This window comes from Pan troglodytes, chromosome 16 (genome assembly GCF_028858775.2).
Source record: "Pan troglodytes isolate AG18354 chromosome 16, NHGRI_mPanTro3-v2.0_pri, whole genome shotgun sequence".
In the NCBI taxonomy this organism is placed as follows: Eukaryota; Metazoa; Chordata; class Mammalia; order Primates; family Hominidae; genus Pan; species Pan troglodytes.
The window spans coordinates 44261732-44284601 of NC_072414.2; the positions used below are offsets into that span (position 1 = coordinate 44261732).

General features: G+C 47.6%; 1 protein-coding gene and 1 non-coding gene across 7 annotated transcripts in view; both read right to left on the bottom strand.

Annotated features, from left to right (window-relative positions):
* The window catches only part of MYO5C (myosin VC), a 101433-nt gene extending 80316 nt beyond the window's left edge, over window positions 1-21117 (bottom strand). For 3 of the 6 annotated variants that reach the window (XR_010151699.1, XM_009429138.5, XM_009429139.5), the window contains exons 1-5: window positions 20921-21088; window positions 9704-9814; window positions 6431-6596; window positions 5796-5940; window positions 2485-2641 (exon numbers count right to left, since the gene is read on the bottom strand). Coding sequence is in view for 5 of the 6 variants with exons in the window: in XM_009429138.5 (XP_009427413.3) it covers window positions 2485-2641; window positions 5796-5940; window positions 6431-6596; window positions 9704-9814; window positions 20921-20947 (606 nt within the window). In the remaining variant the exon portion in view is untranslated. Of the gene's footprint in view, window positions 1-2484; window positions 2642-5795; window positions 5941-6430; window positions 6597-9703; window positions 9815-20920 lie in introns of all 6 variants that reach the window. The other 3 variants (XM_009429137.5, XM_510411.8, XM_063794951.1) reach the window with 2 other exon arrangements.
* Window positions 4043-4125, bottom strand: MIR1266 (microRNA mir-1266). The gene has a single exon (NR_035620.1). It is a non-coding gene; the product is annotated as a microRNA mir-1266 (primary transcript).
* Window positions 21118-22870: the final 1753 nt, after the last annotated feature.

The following is a 22870-nucleotide window of genomic DNA, read 5'->3' on the forward strand; positions in this document are numbered from 1 at the left end:
TCCCAGCACTTCAGAAGGCTGAGGCAAGAAATTCACTTGAGGCCAGGAGTTTGAGACCAGACGAGGCCACACAGTGAGACCCCGGTCTCTACAAAATATAAAAAAAAAATTAGACAGGCATGGTGGCGTGTGCCTGTAGTCCTAGCTACTCAGAAAGCTGAGATGGGAGGATTGCTGGAGCCCAGGAGTTGGAGGCTGCAGTGAGCTATGATTGCACCACCGCACTCCAGCCTGGGTAACTTAGCGAGACCCTGTCTCAAAAACAGACAAACAAAAAAGTTAATTCATCTTTCCAGGTCTTAATTTCCCTATCTGTAATATGAGAATCATAAGCAACTCACTGTTATGGACTGAATGTTTGTGTCCTCTCAAAATCTTCATGCTGAAATCCTAACCCTATGTATTGGTATCAGAAGGTGGGCCTTTGGGAAGTAATGATGTCACGAGGGTGGAGCCCCTGGGAGTGGGATTTTAATGCCTACATAATAGGGATCCCAGAGACCTCTCTTGCTCTCTTTCTGCCATGTAAGGGTACCGTGAGAAGACAGCAGTCTGCAACCCAGAAGAGAAGCCTCTCTAGAACCTGACCCCTGCTAGCACCCTGATCTTGGACTTCCAGCCTCCAGAATTGCGAGAAATAAATTTCTGTTGTTTATAAGCCACCTGGTCAATGACACTAAAGTATATTATACTAAAGTACATTATATTTATTATTATAATAGCAGCCCAGACTGACCAGAACACTTACAGAGTAGGGAGGATTAAACGAGAGAATATGAGGTGCCTCAACTCATTCAGGCCCCAAATACCTATGATGCTCAATTAGAAGTTCACATCTTTCATCCAACCTTTATTCCAATCCCTACTCCTTACTGCTTCCCTACTCAACCAAAAAACTGCTCCTTCCCATCCCTCACACTCTCTGGGCAGGATTTTTGCTTTTTACTTCTGTTCTTCAATTTCATCTCTCCTCTGCCCCTCCCCACCCTCTCCTGAGCACCCTGTTTCTAGATGGACTCCTGCCCAGGTCATCATGCTGCCTGCCAACATGTCTTTACTGAGCACCTACTATGTGCCATGCACTCGGTAAACAAAGGTAAACCAAATAGATATAGTCCCGCCTTCATGGAGTGTGCAGTCTAGCAGAGGAGACAAACCCTAAATATTTACACAAAATTATCCACTGGGCATTTAACTTGGCACTGGCTCTTGATAACTTTTATTTTGAGACGGGGTCCTGCTCTGTCATCCAGGCTGGAGTGCAGTGGTGCAATCTTGGCTCACTGCAACCTCCACCTCCTGACTCAAGCAATCTTCCTACCTCAGCCTCTTGCGTAGCTGGGACTACAGACATGTGCCACTATACCTGGCTAATTTTTTGTATTTTTGGTAGAGATGGGGTTTCATCATGTTGCCCAGGCTGGTCTGGAACTTCTGAGCTCAAGCAATCCACCCACCTCAGCCTCCCAAAGTGCAGGATTATAGATGTGAGCCACCGCACCCAGCCTTGATAACTTTTCTATTGGTATCTTGGATTGTAATTTATGTTTCTAAGTAAGCCTATGCCTCTGAATTATGAGCTTTGCAGTGTTTCTTAGTACCCCCCCCCCCGACATATGTTTCTATTTAATTTTAAAATATTCTTACATTAGGTTAGAAGAATCTTACACTTGGAGATTGGGTCTTATTCTTTTCCATCACTTCCCACATTAGCTAAGCAGTGGCTTCAACAGAGTAGATTGCCTGATAAATATTCATTGAGGATTTTGATTTGAGAAAACAGGGAGAAGAGGTCTAGTAGTCTAATGTTCTTAATTTTTTGCTTTGCTTCCAAATAAATTCAAATCAATCCTCTTCCCATTTTGCGGGGCAGCTGGAGTTGGCTTGCAGGACCCTCCTCTGTGCCTTTTGGGTGCCTCTTCTTCCTTGAGGGCTGTCTCCTCACCCCCCTGGGCACTGTCACGGTTGGCCTTGCCCACTCTCTGTCCCAGTCAGTAGTGTGCTGATGAACTGGCTCTTGGGGAGGGCAGGAGGAAGAGTCTTGACATGTGGCCTCTGCCAAGGCAGAAGGTATAAATACTTCTCCCCTGACTGATGTCAAACTACCAAAGGTTTATCAATCAGCTTGCCAAATTCCTGAATATTTTAACAATCAGCTCATGAATGCTGATGCCAGCTGGGTGGAGAACACCAGTGATTTCAGTGTACCAGTGATGTTTGGTTTCCCCTGGGATGTAAATGTAAACAGAGGACTCCTGAAGTCTGATGGTAGATTTCCAGCCCAGCAGGTAGAGCAGAAGAGAGCCTTGAAAGTAACAATTCTGCCCCCATCTCCTTCAAATCCCACCAGCCTCCCGGGTCTTTCCTGCCCTCACTTCTTTAGTCTTTAAAGGGTGGGAACTTGAATTAGCCAGGAGAGCACACAAACCAACCAACCCCCATTTCCATCACCAACACCCAGCTGCCTTCCGCAGTGGTACGCACCTCGGTGATGGGATTGGATGCCAGGACCTTGTCTTCCACATGAGCGTTGCTGCCCGATTTGCTGACGGTGGCAAAGTACCTCATGGCATAGCGAGCCGACACTGTCTTTCCAGCACCTGACTCCCCACTTACAATTATGGACTGGTTTCTGTTGTTTCTAAAGCAAATAAAAGTTTTCAAATATTAGTTTCTTCCCATTAAAGAGGCAACATGTGCTAATTAAGACAAATGTGGACAAGACAAAAGAGGGAAACTGTTTTGTCACTCAACTATTTTTAAATCTCAATCAATTTCCTTCTAGATTTTTTTTTCTATGTGATCGTGCAGAACACACAATTTTAAAAGTTCACATCTTTCATCCAATCTTATTCAAATCCTTACTCCTTACTGCTTCCCTACTCAACCTTTCCACTCAACCAAAAAACTGCTCCTTCCCATCCTTCCCACTCTCTGGGCAGGATTTTTGCTTTTAAACTCTGTTCTTGAATTTCATCTCTCATTTCATCTCTCCTCTGCCTTCCCCCCCCCCTCTCCTGAGCACCCTCTTTCTAGATGGACCCTGTGCAGGTCATCATGCTGCCTGTCAACATGTATTTATTGAGTACCATGTTGAGGGGCCCCAAGACCAACCTCAGGTTCAATGACCCAGTAAGAGGACTCTCAGGACTCAGCATATAGTCATCCTCACAGCTAAGACTGATTGCAGCAAGAGGATACACAGCAAAAGCAGCACGGGGAAAAGGCACACGGGGCAAGGTCCAGTGGAACACGGGTGCAAACTTCCAGGGGTCCTCTCCCAGTTGGGTCACACAGGACACATTCAATTCTTCCAGCAAGGAATTTGACAGCACATGTGAAATGCTGGCTGCCAGGGAAGCTCATTAGAGATGCAGTGCCCACCTTCTGCCTAGCATATGCCAATATTCCAGACTCCCAGAAGGAAAGCAAGTATTCAGCATAAAGCACATTATTTACACAAACAGCTTGAGTTTAGGTAAAATGAGCCACTTTTTCAACCAAGAAATGTCAGGAACCGTCATGAAATCAGAGGCTAGCCATGGGCCACCTTGCAAGCAGGCCTCTAAAGATAGCAGCCTCAGGCCTTATGTCAACTCCTTTCTGCACATCCCACTTAAATATAAAAACATTTCAAGGACATTATTTTGAGAGCAATTATTCAAAAGATGCTCGGGAACATATGCGCTCTGTAAGCCAACATGCTCTGTTATATAATTTAGAGATTTTTTAAAAATGCATTAAACTTTTCATGTCATAAGACTGTGATGGTGGAAGCTTCTAACATGGCTCTGTGGATGTGGCACCGCTCACATGCCAGGTGCTGGGTGAATACAGATTCTCATTTAAGCTTCACAAAAATCCCACGACATAGATATCTCTTTTACAGAAGAGTAAAATGGTGACTCAGGGGTGGAGTGACTTGACCCAGAGCACAGAGCCACAGCCTCCCATGTAAATGCTAGAGGAGACTTTGGATACAGAGCCCCGGTCCAATATTTTCATTTCAAAGAGAGAAGATGAAGACTCTGAGAAGTGAAATGACATGCTCAGTGTCCCTCAGGGCATAGAACAGGGCTTTAGTAATCCCAGCCCTGTTCTACAGCCCTGAGGGACACTACCTGTCTAGCATCAAACAAGGCCAACACGAGCCTGCTTTGGGCTCCGTTCTGTTATGGCAGTTACACAGACAGACCTCCAAGGAGAAACTGGCTCTTTAGGGCTGAAGTGAGCACAGCCCTACAGTGCCAAAGAGCTCATCCCACCCATACCCAGTCCCTAATCACCATGATACCTGGGAGACCTACAGGGAGCCAGGGAAAAATCTCAGAACCACAGGGGTTTTAGGGTTAGAAGGAATCTTGGTGCAGCAGAAGCTGCTAATTCTCTACCCAGTATGCATTTGCATTCTCCTCTTCCTTCTTAGGGACTAGGCCCCAGTGGCCAGGCAGTGCCCCTCTGTGCATTTGAAAGACTGCACATCCCAGCCTCCCTATGTGAGTGAGGTCTGCCCGACGAGCTGTGAGAAGTGCTTTGTGGGGCTTCCAGAAAGTCTCCTTAACCTGGAGGGCCATACCCTTCCCCTCATATGCCTTGTTACCTAGAATATGGAAGACAGAGGTGAGAACTGGCTTGTCCCTGAGGATGACGGCCCCACCCCAGGGACAGGGAGCTGCACGGCACCGGGTCTCTGATGACTCTGAAGAAGCTCGGTCTAGCCCCAGACTGCCCATCAGACATCTGTGCAGGAAAGCAGCACGTGTTCTACCTCATGTAAGCACCACCTGCTCCCTCATTATAAGCAGCAGAACCAGGAATGGGTGCCCTCTGAGAGTCCAGCTCACAGACAAAGACATAAAGCGGAGGGAGCTCAGGAGCTGCGGCTGGGGTTATGCAGTAAAGATTTAGCTAAAGAGTCAGCAGGTCCAGGTCCTGTGCCTCAGATTTCCCATCTGTGAAATGAGGGCAATGAAGTCAGTCAACTTCACAGGAGTGCTGTAAGACTCAAGGGAGACCACTGTATGTGAAAGTTCTTTTGCAAACTGTAAAGGCAGCTACAAAGATAGGGTGGTGTTTTTATTCTCCATACTTTACAGATGAAGACACTGAAGCCAAAAGTGATAGTTATGGGAAAAATAAACTAGAGTTTAAAAATCTGAGCACAAATCCCAGATCTGCCTTTTACTTGCTGCCTACCCTGGGTTGGTTATTCCCTGAAGCTGTTTACTGCCCAGAAATTTGCATCATGGGCTATTCTGAGGCCATCCCAGATGACATATGGGAATGTGTGCACGGTACCTCATTCACAGGAGGCTTTTCATACATGTGCACTAGTGAAACGAGAACTCCACAGGGCCCTACAAACACCTAGCAGTGAAATTAGGATAAAATTCCAAGTCTCCTGCACCTAAAACCTCCTGCAGCTAAAAACCCTGTCATCAGATCCTACTTCCTTGAATGGGTAAAAAAAAAAAGCTTAAACGTCTCATAGCAGAGAATAAATCAACACTCCTCCAACCAAACACACTGCAAGAAAAGCATCTGCTATTCCCAGACTGGTAGGACTGACTTGACTACCTTGAAGGAACAAAACCCAGGAAACTCCAGTCTTGACAGGTCAGGTACATGGAACAGTCGTTTGCTATTCATTCCAGGTAGTCGGCTCAACAAAGCACCACCTCTGGCCTATCTCTTTTAATGAGCCCAACCTAGATATCTCCCCTCCACTGTGATGGTCTGGCAAATGCAGGGAGCATTGGCAGAGCAAGGGGAAGTCCAGCTTGGCAGGAAGCTACCTGGCCATCTGCTTGTATGCCTCTTCTGCCACGGCAAATATGTGTGGGTCCATATCGCCCATGTTCTGCCCGCTGTAGGCGTGGATGATGGCATCTCCGTATATTGGCAACTGCTTGTAAGGATTCATGGCCACCAAAATGATTCCTGGGGAAAGATGTTAGATGCAGTTAAAAGACTCTTACTGCCACCTGCATCTCCAGTTTTTTTTTTTTAAGAAACCCCAGCTCTGTCGCTTATTAAACCTTCTGTGTGACTTTGGGCAAGTCACTTCATGCACTGAATTAATTCCCTGCCAGTCACCTACACCCTCGGGCTGTTCTGATGGTTGGTTGACAGGACAGGTGGAAATGCTCGCAAATGGAGAGGTTTTTGCAATTTGCAGTGTAAGTAATATCATTGCCCCAAATAAGTAATAAATGTATGAAATCTGATGAGAAACTCAAACACGAGCTTCGTTACATCTCTTTTTCTCGGTAGTCCAGTCTTAGTTCTTGTTGAAGATTCTCCCCACCCAGACACTTCTTTTTACAACAAACTCTGGGTGCTCAGTATAAACATAAAACAACCAGGAGGCTCTAGACAGCAAGCTTACATTCCAGTGCCATTCCTTACTTCCTAGAATTGCTCTCCTTACCACTGTAGGTGTAAATGAGTTTGGATTCTGCAAAGCGGATTCTGAGGTTGTGGAGCACCGCGGGCTCGTGAAGATAGCTGAGAGCCGTGAGGTCATTCTCGCCCACGAGGATGTCAGGATTCCGAAGTGGAGGCAGAGATTCTGTATTGACAGAATAATCCAGCTCCTATGGACAAAGATAAAAATTAAAGCTCTGGAAATAAAAGATTTTTGGTGTTTCTGTTGAAGCACTGTCCTTTGTCCTATCCACCCCTCCATCAGAGTCATCACTGACATTAAAAAGCAAATGTACGTATAGCAACAAGAAAATCTTCACAGCTGACTCCTGGAATAATGAAAAGTAGGAGCAGGGGACTAGGGCACTGGCTACGTGCACTGGGGCAAGTCACTCACCCTCTCTGGGCCTCACTTCTCTCATCTGCGAAGAGGAGCTAGAGCAGGGGTCCTTAGATCTACAGAGGCCTCAATAAGGGGTGTTGGGGAAGCTACAAGGGCAGAGATCCAGGTGCCCCATTCCTGAATCTCCCACAGGGGCTCTACCTATATGTGGTTTAAATGTTGAGGCCATGCAAGTTTTCATTTGAAAACAAGATGCTGCAGCTAAAATGACACAATGACCTATGGTCTCTTTAACTCTAAGGTTGTTGAGTCTCTGCTCAAAGTTGACATACTTGGTGGTGACAGATACCTAAAGGAGTCCATGCAGGTGGTGGTCTCTCCGTGAAAGGCCCCTGGTGCAGGTGTCTCCTGTCTGCAGTTGCCCACATGCCCGAGGGCTCACAGCTCCCCCAGCAGGGCTGTCTATTCCTATCATTCTCAGCCCTGGGCCAAGGAATTTTCCCAGGCTTGCTCCTCTTCTGCTAGATTTAACCTAGTATTCCTAAAGCAGCTGCCTTAGCAGAACGAAGGTGAGGAGAGCATGCCCCGTGGCATCTGTGCCACAGACGACTGGGCCTTTCCAATGTCAGAGTATTCTAATTCCTACACTCCCATTTCACCACTGGGGGAAGTGAAGCCCAACTAAAGCGACTTGAGCAGGTTACCCAGCATGCTTGTTTCTCTTCCACCTTCCTAGGCCGCCTTCCTGGTATTCAGTCAGTATCTCTGGATTCCTTCTGATCTCCGGTCCCGGACCAGCTCCACAAGGTGGCCCAGCTGCCCTTCATCAACTGCCACTGTGCAGACCCCATGCCAAGCACTCAGCATGGATTGTTTCATTTAATCCTCAAAACTGCCTTCCAGGGAGGACGTGACTACCCCAACCAAGAAAGTCAACGAGACAGGTTCAGAAAGTTGGAGTTTGTTGTCCACGGTCACACAGTTAATCTGGGCCTCACTCTGAAGCCTGTGCTCTCTCACTAGCACAGTGCTTCCTTGTCCATGGCAGGGGTTTTGCTGGCTGGTTGGTCTGTTCTGCATAAAGCGAGCAGCTCAGGGCAATCCACAACTGGACACGGATCCTCAGGACAGCTCCTGCTCCCCTGTTACCAATGCAATTGTATTGTGACCTAACCCCGACCAGAATATTCTCAACCTAAACATTTTTGAAAATAAAATCAGGAAAAATGCTTCTCATACATACTGACTTTCCTTGTCTCTGTTTTTCTGTTGTAAATCCACAACCCCCACTTCTGGTTTGGCCTCTGTGTGTGTTATGTGTGAAAGCAACAGGGAGACAGAAAGGACAGACAGTCTTTGGGGGAGGGGAGAAAATGTAATGAACATTATGTTGACAGGTGGAGGCAGAGGTGACATTTTCCTACAGCACACAGGCCTTGTCTCTTACAGTACTGACAAAGGGTTGAGCTAAAGAGCGGTCTGGCTGCCCGCCATCCTACTCACCTCTGCAGCCGGGTCAAGGCCGGGAATGTAGCCACCTGAAGCCTTGCAGATATTACCAAAGCAGCAAACTGCCACTGCAGCTGCTGCCTTGAGATTTTCCTTCCCAAACAAAGCCATCTGATCCCTAATCAGAACCTTGTGCACAGGAGACACTCAATAAAAACTGCGAGGAGCTCCTGTTGGAAAGGGAAGCCCCGGGGAGCAGGAGCCTCTTCCCAGAGCTCCTGCCTTCAAACATGCACACAGGATAGTCTCATCGCACTTCAGCAACCCTGGGACGGTGCACAGTCATTACCTCCTTTGTACATATGGGGAAACTGGGGGCCTGGGCCAAAGACTTAACAAGTGGCCATGCCAGGATCTGACGCCAGACCATCTGATTCTAGAGGGTGTGTCTTTAACCGCTGTGTTCATCTGCCTTCCCAGGATCTCAGGAAATGTCTCCCAAATCCAGGACAGTCTGATTAGAAGTAGTGTGTCCTGTGTCTGCAGAACCCATTTACATGCTTTGTCAATTAATCCTCACATGATGTTCCCCAGACCCACCTCTGGGATCTAGATGGAGCACAAATCCCCTGCCCAGTTCTCTACCCAGATACTTGATTCTAAACCCGTCCAGTCACCCTAGGCTACTAATCCAGTGGGATGTCACTACAGCAATGGTGGGCAAGGACAACTCATGAGGGACACTTAGAGCAAATGCAAAGTCTTCAGAAGCTGCGTCATCAGAAGGCACATGCAGCCTTGCAGGGAAGCTCCTCAATAGCTCATCCTACCACAGGAGCAACTGCTAAAGTTCATCCTCACCTCCCCCTCACCACACCAGCACCAACAGAGGCACCTCATAATGTCACACAAAGCTGGGTGTCCATGTCTTCTTGTCCCTGCCACACTCCCTCCCTTACACATTTCTATATATCTGTGGACCGACTCCCTCCAGTCTCCTCCCACTCCTCCCTCTCCCTGCCTGTTTTCTATCTCCCTCTTCTCATTTTCCTCCCCTTCACATCTTGATGTTTTTCTCTACCAGCGTATGCCTTGGGCTCAAACGACTTCTCACCAAGTTTTTCATCTTTGCCCAATCTCTGGGCTGAGACTCAGGAAGCCAAAATGGCGAATCACTTTTCAGCATTCTCCCAGTAATGCTGGGTGCCTGGAAACGCAGTGCCGTGGCACAGACCTGGCTCCTGCAGCTGGGCCCTCATTACAGAGAGAGGCCCGGTGGATGCAGGGCAGCACAGGGGCGGGAGGGAAGGAGTACAGACACATCAGTGAGTCCTGGCACCAGGGGGCCATTTGGGGATGGTGCTGGTGCCCACTCGTGCGCCCTCCCCTGGGTGCCTCCCACGGGGTCCACGTGCTCCCATCCTTACACACACCCCAGCTACCGCTTTACACATTGACGTAGCTGTGAACAGCAAGGACCCTCACCGTTCCATCCTCCAGCAGGAGTCGCAGGACCTTGTCACCAACTCTGTAGTCCTTGGCTATTTCAGCAGACTTCCAAACTTCTTCAGGATCGGGAATCCAGACCCTGTTGTACTGACCAACAGGATGAGAAAAGCTGAATTTCAGGACTTCCAAAATTATGGATCAATGCATGGTTAGACACAGGAAGGTTTCTTTCTGTCCACTAGGTCAGCTCCTTCATGAGGAATACGTCTACCTAATTTTGCTTATGAGGTGATCTTTCGTGCATCTGTGATGCACCAGGCCTGGCTGCCTCAGTTTACAGGCAACAGAACTCCCAAAGCCTCCTAGATAAACCTTGAACGCTGAAAGCCTGTACGTGGGAAAGAAATCCGCGAGTCCCTTAATGGAAACATCTCACGGCTGTCTACAGGGTTAGAGGAGAGGGATTTCTTTCACCACTGATTTGACTATGGAACTCTGGGCCAGACACTTAACTTCTAGTGCCTCATTTTTCTCATCCATAAAATTGGCACAACAATACCTATTTTCACCAGTTCCCTGGGAGGTTAAATTAGACTTTGTACTTGAAAGAACGTTGTAAAATGCTACGAAAGTATTGTTACAGCAATGTCATCATAATCTTATCACACTGGTGGGCTGCCAAGGATTCCCACAGTGGGAAATGCAGAAGTCCAGACACAGCCACCCAGCTCAATTCCCAGCAGGCAATGGCACGCCTGGCTCAGCGCCGATGTACAAGTCTTTAGGTAGAACCACGTTGCTGTGGGCTGAACTGTGTGTCCCCCAAATTCATATGTTGAAGCCCTAACCCCCAACTGACTGTATCTGAGAAGGATCTTCAGAAGGTAATTAAGGTTCAGTGAGGTCATGAGGGTAAGGCACTGACCCAATAGGATTTTTTTTTTTGAGATGGATTTTCATTCTTGTTGCCCAGGCTGTAGTGCAACGGCACGATCTTGGCTCATTGCAACCTCCACCTCCCAGGTTCAAGTGATTCTCCTGCCTCAGCCTCCCGAGTAGCTGGGATTACAGGCACCCGCCACCATGCCTGGCTAATTTTGTATTTTTAGTAGAGTCAGGGTCTCACCATGTTGGTCAGGCTGGTCTCAAACTCCTGACCTCAGGCGATCCACCTGCCTCAGCCTCCCAAAGTACTGGGATTACAGGCATGAGCCACCACGCCTGGCAGGATTTAAAAATTAGTGTCCTTATAAGAGACACCTGAGAGTTTGATGTATTTTTCTACAATATGCATCTATTACTTTTACAATCAGAACAACAAATATTAATCTTTAAAGGCAAATATCAAAATATAAGCCCCCCCCCCCTCAAAGAATGGTACATAAATTCTGTGATATGGGACATAGTAACTTTATTTATAGTGGCCAAAAATTGGAAACAGTCTAAATGCCCATTAATGAGAATTAAAAAAAAAAAACACCTGCAGAATACCCATACAATGAAATACAACTTACCCATAAAAGGAATGAACTACTGATGTAAGCAAAAGCATGGGTGAGTCACCAAAGCACGCTGAGTTAAAGAAGCCTTACACAAATGAGTACCTCCTATGTGAGTCCCTTCAAATCAAGTTCTGGAACAGCTAAAACTAAAGCATGCTGGGAAAAAATTCACAGCAGTAGTTGCCTCTGAGGGTGGGTGGGGCCAGGGAGTGACTCCGAAGGTGTATGAGGGGATCTTCTGGGAGTGATGGTAACATTCTGTATCTTGATGGGGCTCGGGTTACATAGGGGCTAAGCACTTTTCAAACCTCAGACAATGCAGACTTAAGATTTGTGCATTTCATTTTCTGTAAATTTTACACAAAAAATTAAATAAATATGGAACTCTAGTTAATATGCATACTAGAATATTTAGAAGGTGTATTGATATATGGCTTACTCAAAGATGCTTCAAAAAAGTGAGATGAATTGAAGGTCAGATAGAAGGACAGAAAGATGGATAGACATGGGATACAATGAATACGGTAGAATGTCCACACCAGAATCCAGGTGGTAAAACAGGTGTTCACTATAAAATTCTTTTTCTTTCTTTCTTTTTTTTTTTTTTTTAAGAGACAGGATCTAGTTTTGTGGCCCAGGCTGGAGTGCAGTGACGTGATCACAGCTCACTGGAGCCTTGAACTCCTGGGTTCAAGTGATCCTCCTATGTCAGCCTCCCAAAGTGCTAAGATTACAGGTATAAGCCATCATGCCTGACCTGTAAAGTTCTTTCAACATTGCATTATGCTTAACATGTTCATATAAAAATGCTGGAGGAAATAAAGAATAAGAATAAAACAGGCTGGGCACGGTGGCTCACACCTGTAATCCCAGCACTTTGGGAGACCCAGGTGGGTGGATCACCTGAGGTCAGGAGTTGGAGACCAGCTTGGCCAACATGGTGAAACCCTGTCTCTACTAAAAACACAAAAATTAGCTGGGCGTGGTGGTGCATGCCTGTAATCCCAACTACTCAGGAGGCTGAGGCAGGAGAATCGCTTGAACCCAGGAGGTGGAGGTTGCAGTGAGCCAAGATCGCACCACTGCACTCCAGCCTGGGAGACAAGAGTGAAACTCTGTCTCAAATGAAAAACAAACAAACAAACAAAGTTCACAGTACAAGTACTAGACTAGGACAATGCTGGATGAGGAACCTATCTATTAGTTAATATAAATCGCCTTACTTAATCAATAAAACAGAAAAGTCACTGGATGGATATCAATCATGACTACCCCTAAATCATTTGAGTTGCTTTAATCCTTAACAGCTAGCAAAAAGCAGAAGCTTGCCGAAACGTGACATGGATGTGTAAGTTTTGAGAGAACGAGAATGGAAGAATGACCTGGCAGGCAGTGACACACACTCTTGTGCAGATAGGACGATGGAGGCCTCATAAAGAAACACACAGACACGCCTGTCTCAGGCACACACACCCACACCCATCCTTGTTGCCACGGGCTACACAGCTCCTACCCCAGGTCTGCTATTGAAAATATTTATTACTAACGTCATGAAGCTTACTTCATTAAAATGGATTAGGAATGGGGTCCTCATAAGAGACACCTGAGAGTTGGATGTATTTTCTACAATATGTACCTATTACTTTCATAATCAGAACAATGAATGTTAATCTTTAAAGGCAAATATCAAAATATATGCCCCCCAAAAGAATTGTACATGAATTACCAAATTTATCAAGAATTGGCCACTACAGAGTCTCAGAACTGATTATCTACTCCAAGTTGTTTGTCAAACTCCTTTTTAGAGCTGCAGAAAGCCTACTTCAAAAGGAAGTTCTGGCCAGGCGCGGTGGCTCACGTGTGTAATCCCAGCACTTTGGGAGGCCGAGGTGGGTGGATCCCCTGAGATTGGGAGATTGAGAATAGCCTGACCAACATGGAGAAACCCCGTCTCTACTAAAAATACAAAAGTAGCTGGGCGTGGTGGCGCATGCCTCTAACCCCAGCTACTTGGGAGGCTGAGGCAGGAGAATCGCTTGAACCCGAGAGGCGGAGGTTTCTGTGAGGCAAGATCTTGCCATTGCACTGCAGCCTGGGTGACATGCGTGAAATTCCGTCTCAAAAAAAAAAAAAAAAATTAAGTTGTAACAGCTGGCTAAGCGAAGCAGGTGAAAGCGGAGGTGTTCTGATGGGAGCTGGAGCTGAGAGCCATGGGGGCCTTCCAAGGAAGCCTGGGCTCTGAGAAGTAATGTGAAAGTCACTAGGCCAATCAATCCTTTTGTTTAACAGAGCCCCTAACTGAAGCCCAGAGAGAAATAACTCACCAAACAGCAGACAGAGTCTCAAAGGACCAGGACTCCAGCAGAGCTAGGGCCTGTGACTCCTAGTTTGAACTCCATGTTAATTAAGCGAATCTGGCCCTGAAAGTAATCCTGAACTCTGAACTGCAACCATCTACTTGAGAGTCCGTGTGCTCTCCTAACTATAATTTAGGATTGGTTTCAGCTAAAAGTGGTATTAAATGGCAGGCAGTATTAGGACATACGTAACCACTGACGGCTTCTCTTCTGAAGACCAGTGACTCCTCAGCCCAGTACCCCAGGCCGCCCACACCCTGCGATCCTGGTGCTTCTGCTGGCATCAAGTGCCCTGCAGCTGAAACCCAGCCTGGTAAGTAAACAACGGTGAGTTTACTCAGCTCCGGGTAAGTTCCACCCATTCATTCCTGTCCCCTCCTCCCTCACATTCCTCTACCCACAAAGCAATGCTTCAAACTGGAGGAAGAGTTAACTTTACAGCATTCATCCAAACAGATGCAGTCCGCAGTCCATGCAAACAATGTAACCAGCTGTCAACTGACCTCCAGAATATGGGGCCTTCCCATGAGGCAGGAGTCTGTGGACTGGGATGGAACGGCTTGCCAAGCCCTTCAGCGGAGCCAAGAAAGAGAGGGCCACCTCCCAACTTCCCTGAGTGCCCTCCCCATGCCAAGGCGCCAAGCTGAGGCAGAGGCTCGGGACCACTGAACCTTATGAGCTCAAGACCATGCCAGCCACCCCCCCAAGGCACACAGGTGAGATGAGAACAGCATCTTCTCACGCCACCTGCTTTTCTGAGGGATCTTCTGGCATGAGCCACAGAAATGACTTGAAGACTTATATGGAAGATGGGACAAGATGGGACAACGTGAGTTTCCCTCCTAGAACCGCTTTCTGGACTGGGAGTGTCCACACTCCAGGTCAGCCAGGCCAGATTGTCACACCATGCCCCTCTCTTCCTCCTCCTCTTTATTCGCTCCTTATGGGCCCCTCCCCTGGCTCCCCTGCCCCTCCCACTCCCCACCATGTCCGTGTCTCCCAAGGTCCTTCCCAGCCTCTTCTCATGATAGGCTGTTTCTGGAGAGTTCCACCCAATTCCACAGCTTCTGCAACCGCCTGGCACCTGTGCATCTGAGACCTCCCACCCAGATCGTGCACTGGAGCTCTACACCACATTTCCAATTGCCTCCAAGATGTCAGCCCCTAAATGTCCTCGTAGACTCATAAATTCCAAACTCCAGTGATGCTGACGCTCCTCATTCCTAGCTCTCTTGCCCCTCATGTCAGAAGCCTGGGACAGTGCTGGGCACCCCTCTGTGTCTCCACCCCAACAGCCCAACAGTCACCAGGTGCTAGAAAAGACTGCCTTTTAAAAGCCCTCTCCTGTCCGCCCCTGCCTACCAGCCCCCTTGCCATGGCCATAAGTCAGCCCCCAACCCTACCCCCACCAATCTTCTCTTGACTGGTGCAGCAGCCCCCGGAGGCTTCCTCAGCCAGGCTGAGCACCAGGTTTCTTTGGGCAGACAGACTCTCTCATCCGTACATGATTGGAATTCCTGTGGGTGGGGCCCGGCAAGAGAAAAGCTTTGAAAATCAACCCCCACATGGGTTTTGAGGAAGAGCCAGGCCTGGGCAACCAGCATTCTGGCCAATTTTCCTACTCAGGACTCACCCTCTTTTCAATCCACCCTCTGCCTGTGGCCACCCAAAACCACTAGCACTTTCTGGAACATGGCAGGCCTTCTTTGGCTTTCTGCTGTGTACTTCTGTTCCTTCCACCCTAGCCCCACCCATCCTCTCCCCATCCAAGAGCAAACAGCTCTGAACAGTCTGGAGTAGCTGGAGACACTCCTCATCTTGGCACTCTCCTTGTCACTTGCCATCTAGCAGAGCTGGATGCTTCCCTTGAGCGCTCTCTGCCCCTCCCCCAGGTATCTAGGCTGCCTCCCATCTCCCCCACTGGCATTTGAACTTTAAGAGCCTACTCTTTGTGCTTGGAATCCAATGCAAAGACTTCCCATAACTAGCACTCCATAAACAACTTTTGAACAAAAATTCAAATTCCCAGTGGTTCAGTTGCACCAATTAAAGACTAAGTATTTCAGTCTTTTCATCCCTTTTTTTCTCTTTGAACTACCCATACATAATACAATGGATACATTTAATTTTCCAGAGTTGTTAATGGTATATAGAAGTCTAAAAACTATTTAGAATTAGCCAAATTAAAAAAAAATCGTTACACTGAACTTTGACCTCATTTTAGACAGGGGCCCTGGACTGCTAGTCAAGACATTTCTTTTGACCTTGCACATCTGAGTTTCAGCAGAACTTTGAAGATATTTGTGAGTTCCTCTTGCACAAGTGAAAGAAACAGATGGTGGAATGACTGTAGTGAACCTGTCACTACACAGTCATAACCTGAGTTCTAATTAATGGGCAAGAGCAACCTTTAGGAAAAAAAAAAAAAAAGGTCTCCAGAGGCACGCCACAGAGCTCTACCGCCTTCCCTTTCATTCAACACTTTCACCAGTATCGTAGATGAAAAAACAAAACACATGTATCAAACAAGCAGATGAAATGATTGATTAGCTAAAGATGATCAAGATTCAAAAGGTTTTTACAAGCTACAGAAACGCTGGGCACTAAATAAAACGGAAAATTTTATAGGGATAAATGTAAAGTCTGTATTTAGGTAAAAAAATATCAACTGTATTATAATAGCATCAGTATTTGAGTAATCTTTATTAAGCATTATGTGTCAGGTGCTGTGCTAAGGATTTCACACGCCATTAATCCTCATAGTGACCTCCTCAGCTGGTGAGCATGATTCAGTCCATTATACTGGTGTGGAAACTCAGGTTAAGTAACTTGCCTGGTGTCACCCAGTTAGTAAGGGGCAGGACCAGGACTTGATTTGACCCACCAGGGGCAGAGTATGTACCAGCTCTGCTTAAAGCACTAACATAATGCCAGGATACACTGAGGGATGCTCACAAGAAGTTGCACCGTACTCATGGCTGAGCAGATCAAGGCTAGAGAATAGTGCCACTAAAATGGGCGTCAGGGTGTGAAAATTCACCCAGAGGAAGGTGGCCTGGATGCTGAGGGTCTGGAATGATGCTGTCAGAGAAATGGTTGGTGGCACTGCCACTCTCCTCAAGCCGTCTGTCCTACCCACCCTTCCTGCTCAGCAGGTGTCAAGCTCTCTGGGCTTTCTTCCTTCTCTGTCAGTATCTCTGTGCCTTCAACTCCTGCCACTGTGGCCTCAGGCCCTCACTCCTTTCTGAGGTTAACCCATGCCTGGTGCCTTTCTTACGTCTTCAAACTGCAGTCCTCTGCTGGTCTCCTCCCTTTCGTGGGTCATGTCAGACTTTCCCCTTCCCCTTCACAGTTCTACCCAAACAGAAACGACGCCAGGGACCAAACCTAGCGGCCAAACCTAACAACCCATCCCCAGCATTCATCCTTGTTGACTTCTCTGCAGCTACTAGAAAGAAAGACTGTCCAATCTTTAGGCAGTGATATATGTGGTCTTTTTTCTTTGTTTGCATATTTTATGTTGTTGTTTTTTTTTTTTTTTTTTTGAGACAGAGTCTCGCTCTGTCGCCCAGGCTGGAGTGCAGCGGCGCGATCTCGGCTCACTGCAAGCTTCGCCTCCCGGGTTCACGCCATTCTCCTGCCTCAGCCTCCTGAGTAGCTGGGACTACAGGCGCCTGCCACCACGCCTGGCTAATTTTTTTGTATTTTTAGTAGAGACGGGGTTTCACCGTGTTAGCCAGGATGGTCTCGATCTCCTGACCTCGTGATCCGCCCGCCTTGGCCTCCCCAAGTGCTGGGATTACAGGCGTGAGCCACCGCACCCGGCCGCATATTTTATATTTATCCTCATACAGTATATAAACTGTTGTGCCCCATTTTTCACATAACCATGTTTTCATGTTATGAACTCTTCAGAAATAGTACTTTTAATGGCTTCATGCTGTTTTACCATGTGAGTCTTCCATAATTTACTTAACTTTACCCCTCTTGCTGGACACTGGGATTGGTTCCAATTTAGTTATTATAAGGAAAAATACAAATAAGCAGGTGTCAGGAAAGGTAGATAGAAAGTGGATGAACTTCTCACAAGCCCACTGTGTGCGGGGAAAAGGTCAGATCCCTTGAAGAAGAGGAAGATAATAAAGGCGGTTGAACCAAGGTGGTGGTAGTGAGAGACACTAAGAAGATAGGTTTTCAACTCCGGCTCCATCACTTGTATGTTACCTTAGCAACTTACCTGACCTGAGCCATTTCTAAAAGTGTGAGATCATCTAACACACAGAGTTGTTTATTCAGATTAAATGAGAGGGGGCACATGAAACTCTGAGGATGGCATCTAGCACATAGAGATAAAAATAACATCATCCATATCATCGTCTCCATGGTCCTAGCTATTTCTGTAAGCAAAAACGTTCAGTCATGCACACAGGTGCACATCAAACATTTATGAAGCCCCCACTGTCCCCCGCTCACTGAAAGCTCTTGGTCAATAGTGGAGACACAGAGTTCACGAGCTGTTACCGGGCAATATGGAAGGCACCGTGTGGAGGGGCTAGCTGCAGAGGCTTTCTCAGAAGAGGTCCTGCTCAAATTGAAGGTGGAAGGTGCAGGTGCCAATGAGCAAAGGTGACAGACAGAGGCTCAGACAGGTGGAGTTCGTGTGCCAAGGCACGCAGTGGCAACGTGCAAGCAAGGCATTGAGGGAATGGCAAGGAGTCTGGCAGAGCATGAGCCAGGTAAGAGCAGGAAGGCAGGGAGAGAGGCAGGACCTCGTGGCTGGTCAGTGAGTCTGAAAGCAATGGGAGCCTCTAGAGGTGGTAGAGCAGAGAATGCCAGACCGGCTCTTCTTAGAGAGATTTCAAATAGGGGAACTGCTGCTCTGAACATTTCTAAGGCATGGCACCTGTAGCTTTTCAAAAGAGATGGATGATTTTACACCTCACCTGGCAGCGATTTCTCCCCTCACCAAGACTTCTCCTGGAGTTCCCTCTTCCCTGTTCCCACAGGGTGCCTTCCAGCTCCCCTGTTAGCTCCTCCTCTGGATGGCTCCATCTCAGCCCTTCTGCTTCCTCTCACTCCTTGCACAGATGCATTCCCCGCTGGCCTGTCCCTCGCCCTCTTCTCTGTCTGCCTTCTCCCACCTTGGTGGGACCCTCAGTGTCTTGTTGGCTTCAGTGAGCACCTCTGGGCAGAAGACCCTCGGCAGGGCCCATCCCCTCCCTCTGACACCTCCCACCCTGCAAGGCACCTTCCCTTGGAAGCCCCCTCAGCCCTTCAACCCCTGCAAATACAGAACTTGCCTGATGACTTTCTTAAGAAATATTTCCTCCTCATGCCACATCCTTAATTCATTCAAGGGCACCACCCTGCTGTCTCTCATACAGACTCTAACCTCAAATGTCATCCTTGGCTGGTCCCTTCAACCCCCACCCCACTCCCCAGTCCAGCCTCTCAGCCTCACCTGCCTCCACCCTCCATGGCCAACACTGCAGCTCTAATTCTTTTCCAACAGCTGGAATGACCTGAGAATTCAGCTACGTGACCCCGGCCTCTCTCCTCCACAGCCCAAGGGCGCTGCTGGCATACATAGCAAATCTAACAGTCCTAACACACCACCCTTGATTCTGCCAGCCCCCACTCAAAACCCACACTGGGGAATAAAGCCCTGACCTCGCTCTCTGGCTGCCATGGCCCTCCCCTTCACACCTCTAGAACAGACAAAATGGGGGCTAACTGCCCACCAGGAAGGGAGGTGGCAGCCTAGGAACACAGGTGTCTACGTGGACACAAGGTCGGTGGGGATGGCCATCAGGCTGCGTCAGTCTCTGGGATTCTCAGATTCTCATTCCCTCCAAGCTTGTACCTTTAAACTCCTTCCTATCAGTTTTCTTACATTGTGCCTGGTACTTACTAGACATTTAATAAATATCTGAGGTTTGAGGCACCTGAAAATAGGGGTGCTTGCACCTGTGTGTTTCTGCTTCTGGAAATACTGTCACCTCAAATAGGTTCAGCAGCAGCATTTCTCTCTGTCCTCCAAAGTATCGTCGAAGACTAGTCCAAGACTTTTCTTTCACTTCCAGTAAACTGAAGGCTGAAGAAGCGCTGTTGGCTGTCTGGGGGCTCACAGTCTCACTGGTGAAAATATTCTAGAACAAAACTAGGGCAATTCAAACACTGTCCATTTAGAACTCCAGTTAATGGAGATGGAATAGAGGAGAAACTACAGTTCGGTTGCTTTGTGTCCGGACTGTTACTAAGTAATCAAAGTAGAAGAAAAACGTTTGCTTAAACCATTGAAACATGATTTTTTAAATAACTATCTTTTCTATCTACAGCAAAAGCATCTTTTAAAGTAGAAAGCTAGAGCATGTGTCCGGGGAAATGGATGGATTCTAGTTCCACTCGTCTGAATACTGAGGTCTCTAGATTTCCCCAACTGGTGTATAGGAGGATCAGGCTTTATGGCTATTCAAATGGATTTTTTTTTTCCAAAAGTGCTAACACTGTCACACTCTTTATCCAAATAATTACCCAAGCCCATCTCAGAGGGTTTGGGGCATATGTGGGAACGCTGCCCTTCCGAGGTAAGAGGTGGAGCCCCAGCCAGCAGAAAGGAAGCTTCTGAGGAATGCTCTAGTGTTTCCCAGAGTCAGGGTATATGAAAGGCGCTTTAGAAACTGTGGTGTTTGTACTGTTGCTAACAGTACAGATGTTAGGCAAAGAGCCTACGACTGCACCTCGTGGCCCCTGGGCTCCCCAAGCGCTTGGTGCCACTGCAGTGCCCTCAAGCCTGTGACCCAGGCTGCTTCAGCTTCTGATGAGCCTACATGCACGTTCACGCAGTTTGAAGACACAGAATTCTAGAAAGCAGCCCGAACACTGCGGCCATAAGCGTCTATGCCAGCTCGTTCAAGGGGGTCCCAGGAGGGGCCAGGAGACTGGCCGGCGTCTCAGCTTCCTACGTCCGCATGGGCAACTCTGATTCCACCCGTGGTGTGGTAGGAAGGGACCGAGGCGCTCCAGTCCCGGGAGATGGGGACGCACGCGCGACCCCTGGGCACTGGGGATTCTAGGCCCGGAGGCCGGAGCGGCGGAGGGGGCGGCCCCTCCCACAGGGTCTTCCCACCCACAGGGCACCCAGGCGCAGCGGAGCCAGGAGGGGGCTTACCCGCAGGCAGGGACGGAGCACGCCGGGGCCCTGGAGGGGCGACGCTCGCTCGTGTCCCCGGTCCCCGTGGCCCCTCCGCGGCGCCTCCGCGGCCCCCAGCGCGCGCCCGCCCGCCCGCCCTGCCGTGTCAGGTGCGCAGGTGTGGCCCGGGCGCCAGGTCGAGTCAGCGTTAGCAGGGCCGGCTCCCCCACAGCGCTCCCAGGAGCCCAGCGGACCCTCCTACCTGCGTGTACAGCTCGGCCACCGCCATGGGCAGGAGGGGCCGGGGCCAGGCCGGGGCTGCCGAACGTGCGAGGCTCGGGGGCTGGGCCTGCGCCGCAGAGGCCGGGCGCAGGAGAGACCGCCGCGGAAATCACCGCCGGGCCATCTTGCCCAAAGTTTTCCAACGGCCTCCTGTTCCCGTTCCCGAGTTGGCGGCGAGGGGAGGGGGCAGCGGCGGGATTGGTCCCTCCAAGCTTGGCCCGGCTAGTCGGCGCTGCCATTGGCCGGGGCCGGGCGGCTGCACCTGGCGGGAGCGCGGGTGGAGAAGGTTGGGGCCCGGGGCGCGCTGCCAGGCAGGAACAGATGCATCCGGAGGCTGCCCGGCCCGAGTGTTAGCTCCTCAGAGAGCAGAGGATACGGCCATTTAAATGGAAGACCCAAGGGAATCAACGTACTGAACACAAAGAAATGTGTTAAGAGTCCAGCAAGGTCATCGTATTCAAAATCAAATACAAAAATAAGTAATGGTCCTTTATATGAGCATTACAATACAAGATATTTACAATATTAGTGAAAATATAAAGTATCCAGAGATTACACTCGCAAAAATGCCCTTGGCCTTTGTGGAGAAAATGTTTAAAATTCTCTTAAAGAGCTTAAAAGAAGGCCCAGGTAAACGGGAGACATGCCATTTTCCTGGCTGGGAATATTTAATATGGTCAAGGTGTCACTTCTACCCAAATCAATATATATGCCTGATATATTGGCGTCAGAATCCTACAGAACTTTTGGAGAATTGTACAATGATTCTATATTTCATATAGAATAAAAGCCCTGTATAACTAAGACAATTCTCAAAGAGGAGAGATTTGTCCTGCCATATATTTAGGGACATAACAAGGCAGTAGTCATTAAAACAGTGTGACACTTGCATGAGAACGGATACGTGAGTAATGGAACCTGCTGGAGCCCCCCAGCAGGGCCCTACATTATACGGTAGCCTTAAGGACCAGATAGGGAAATAAAATAATATTTATTAGATGGGCCCGTTATATGGAAAAACAATAAAAGCAGATCCATGGCAAACACTGCATCCAAAAATAAGCTCCAGATGGATTCACGATTAAAACTTAAAACCGGGAAATTATTAGGAATAAAAGAGGGATAATATCTTTAAAATGTTGGGTTATAGTAGTTTCCATATAGAAGAATTGTTAATCGGTTAAAGAAAAGAAATCCAATTTTTAAAACTGACAAAAATTAATAGGCAATTCACAGATGGGGACACTTAAACGGCTTGTTAGCATATAAGGAGATGTCAACTTTAGCAGTAATCAGATAAATACAAATGAAAACAACAATGAGATATTGCTTTATACCCATCATACTGGCAAAAACATTTAGGTTAGACAATCTCAGATACTGCCTACGATGTGAGAAAATAAAAACTTTTTTTGCTTACATAACTGGTGGGAATATACTGCCATCCTGGAGAGCAATTTGAGAATAGTTATGAAAATAAATGTAGGCAGAAAAATTCTCACATAGTCACCCAAAGAGACAGTTAAGTAGATGTTCATCACAACATAGTTATAATATCAAAGAGTTGGAAGCATCTAAATATCAATAGGGGAATAAATAAAATAGTATATACATGGCAGACAGCAGAGAAAAATAAAAAAAGAAATAGTATATACATGTAAAACTACAGCTGTTAGTAGGAATAGACATGATCTACTTGACTCAGAAATAAAAAACAATGTTGAATAGATGTCTAGCCCAAGTCTTTAATATTTAAAAACTCACAAAAACTGCAATACTGAATATTGTTCATGGGTACAAGTATGTGTGAATAGAGGTAAGGAGGATAAATTACAAAGTCATTCATTAAATATGCAAGAGTGGATACCTATGAGGGAGAGAAATGGAATCGGAGATTTCAAAAAGGGGATCAAAAAATATAAAGAGAGGC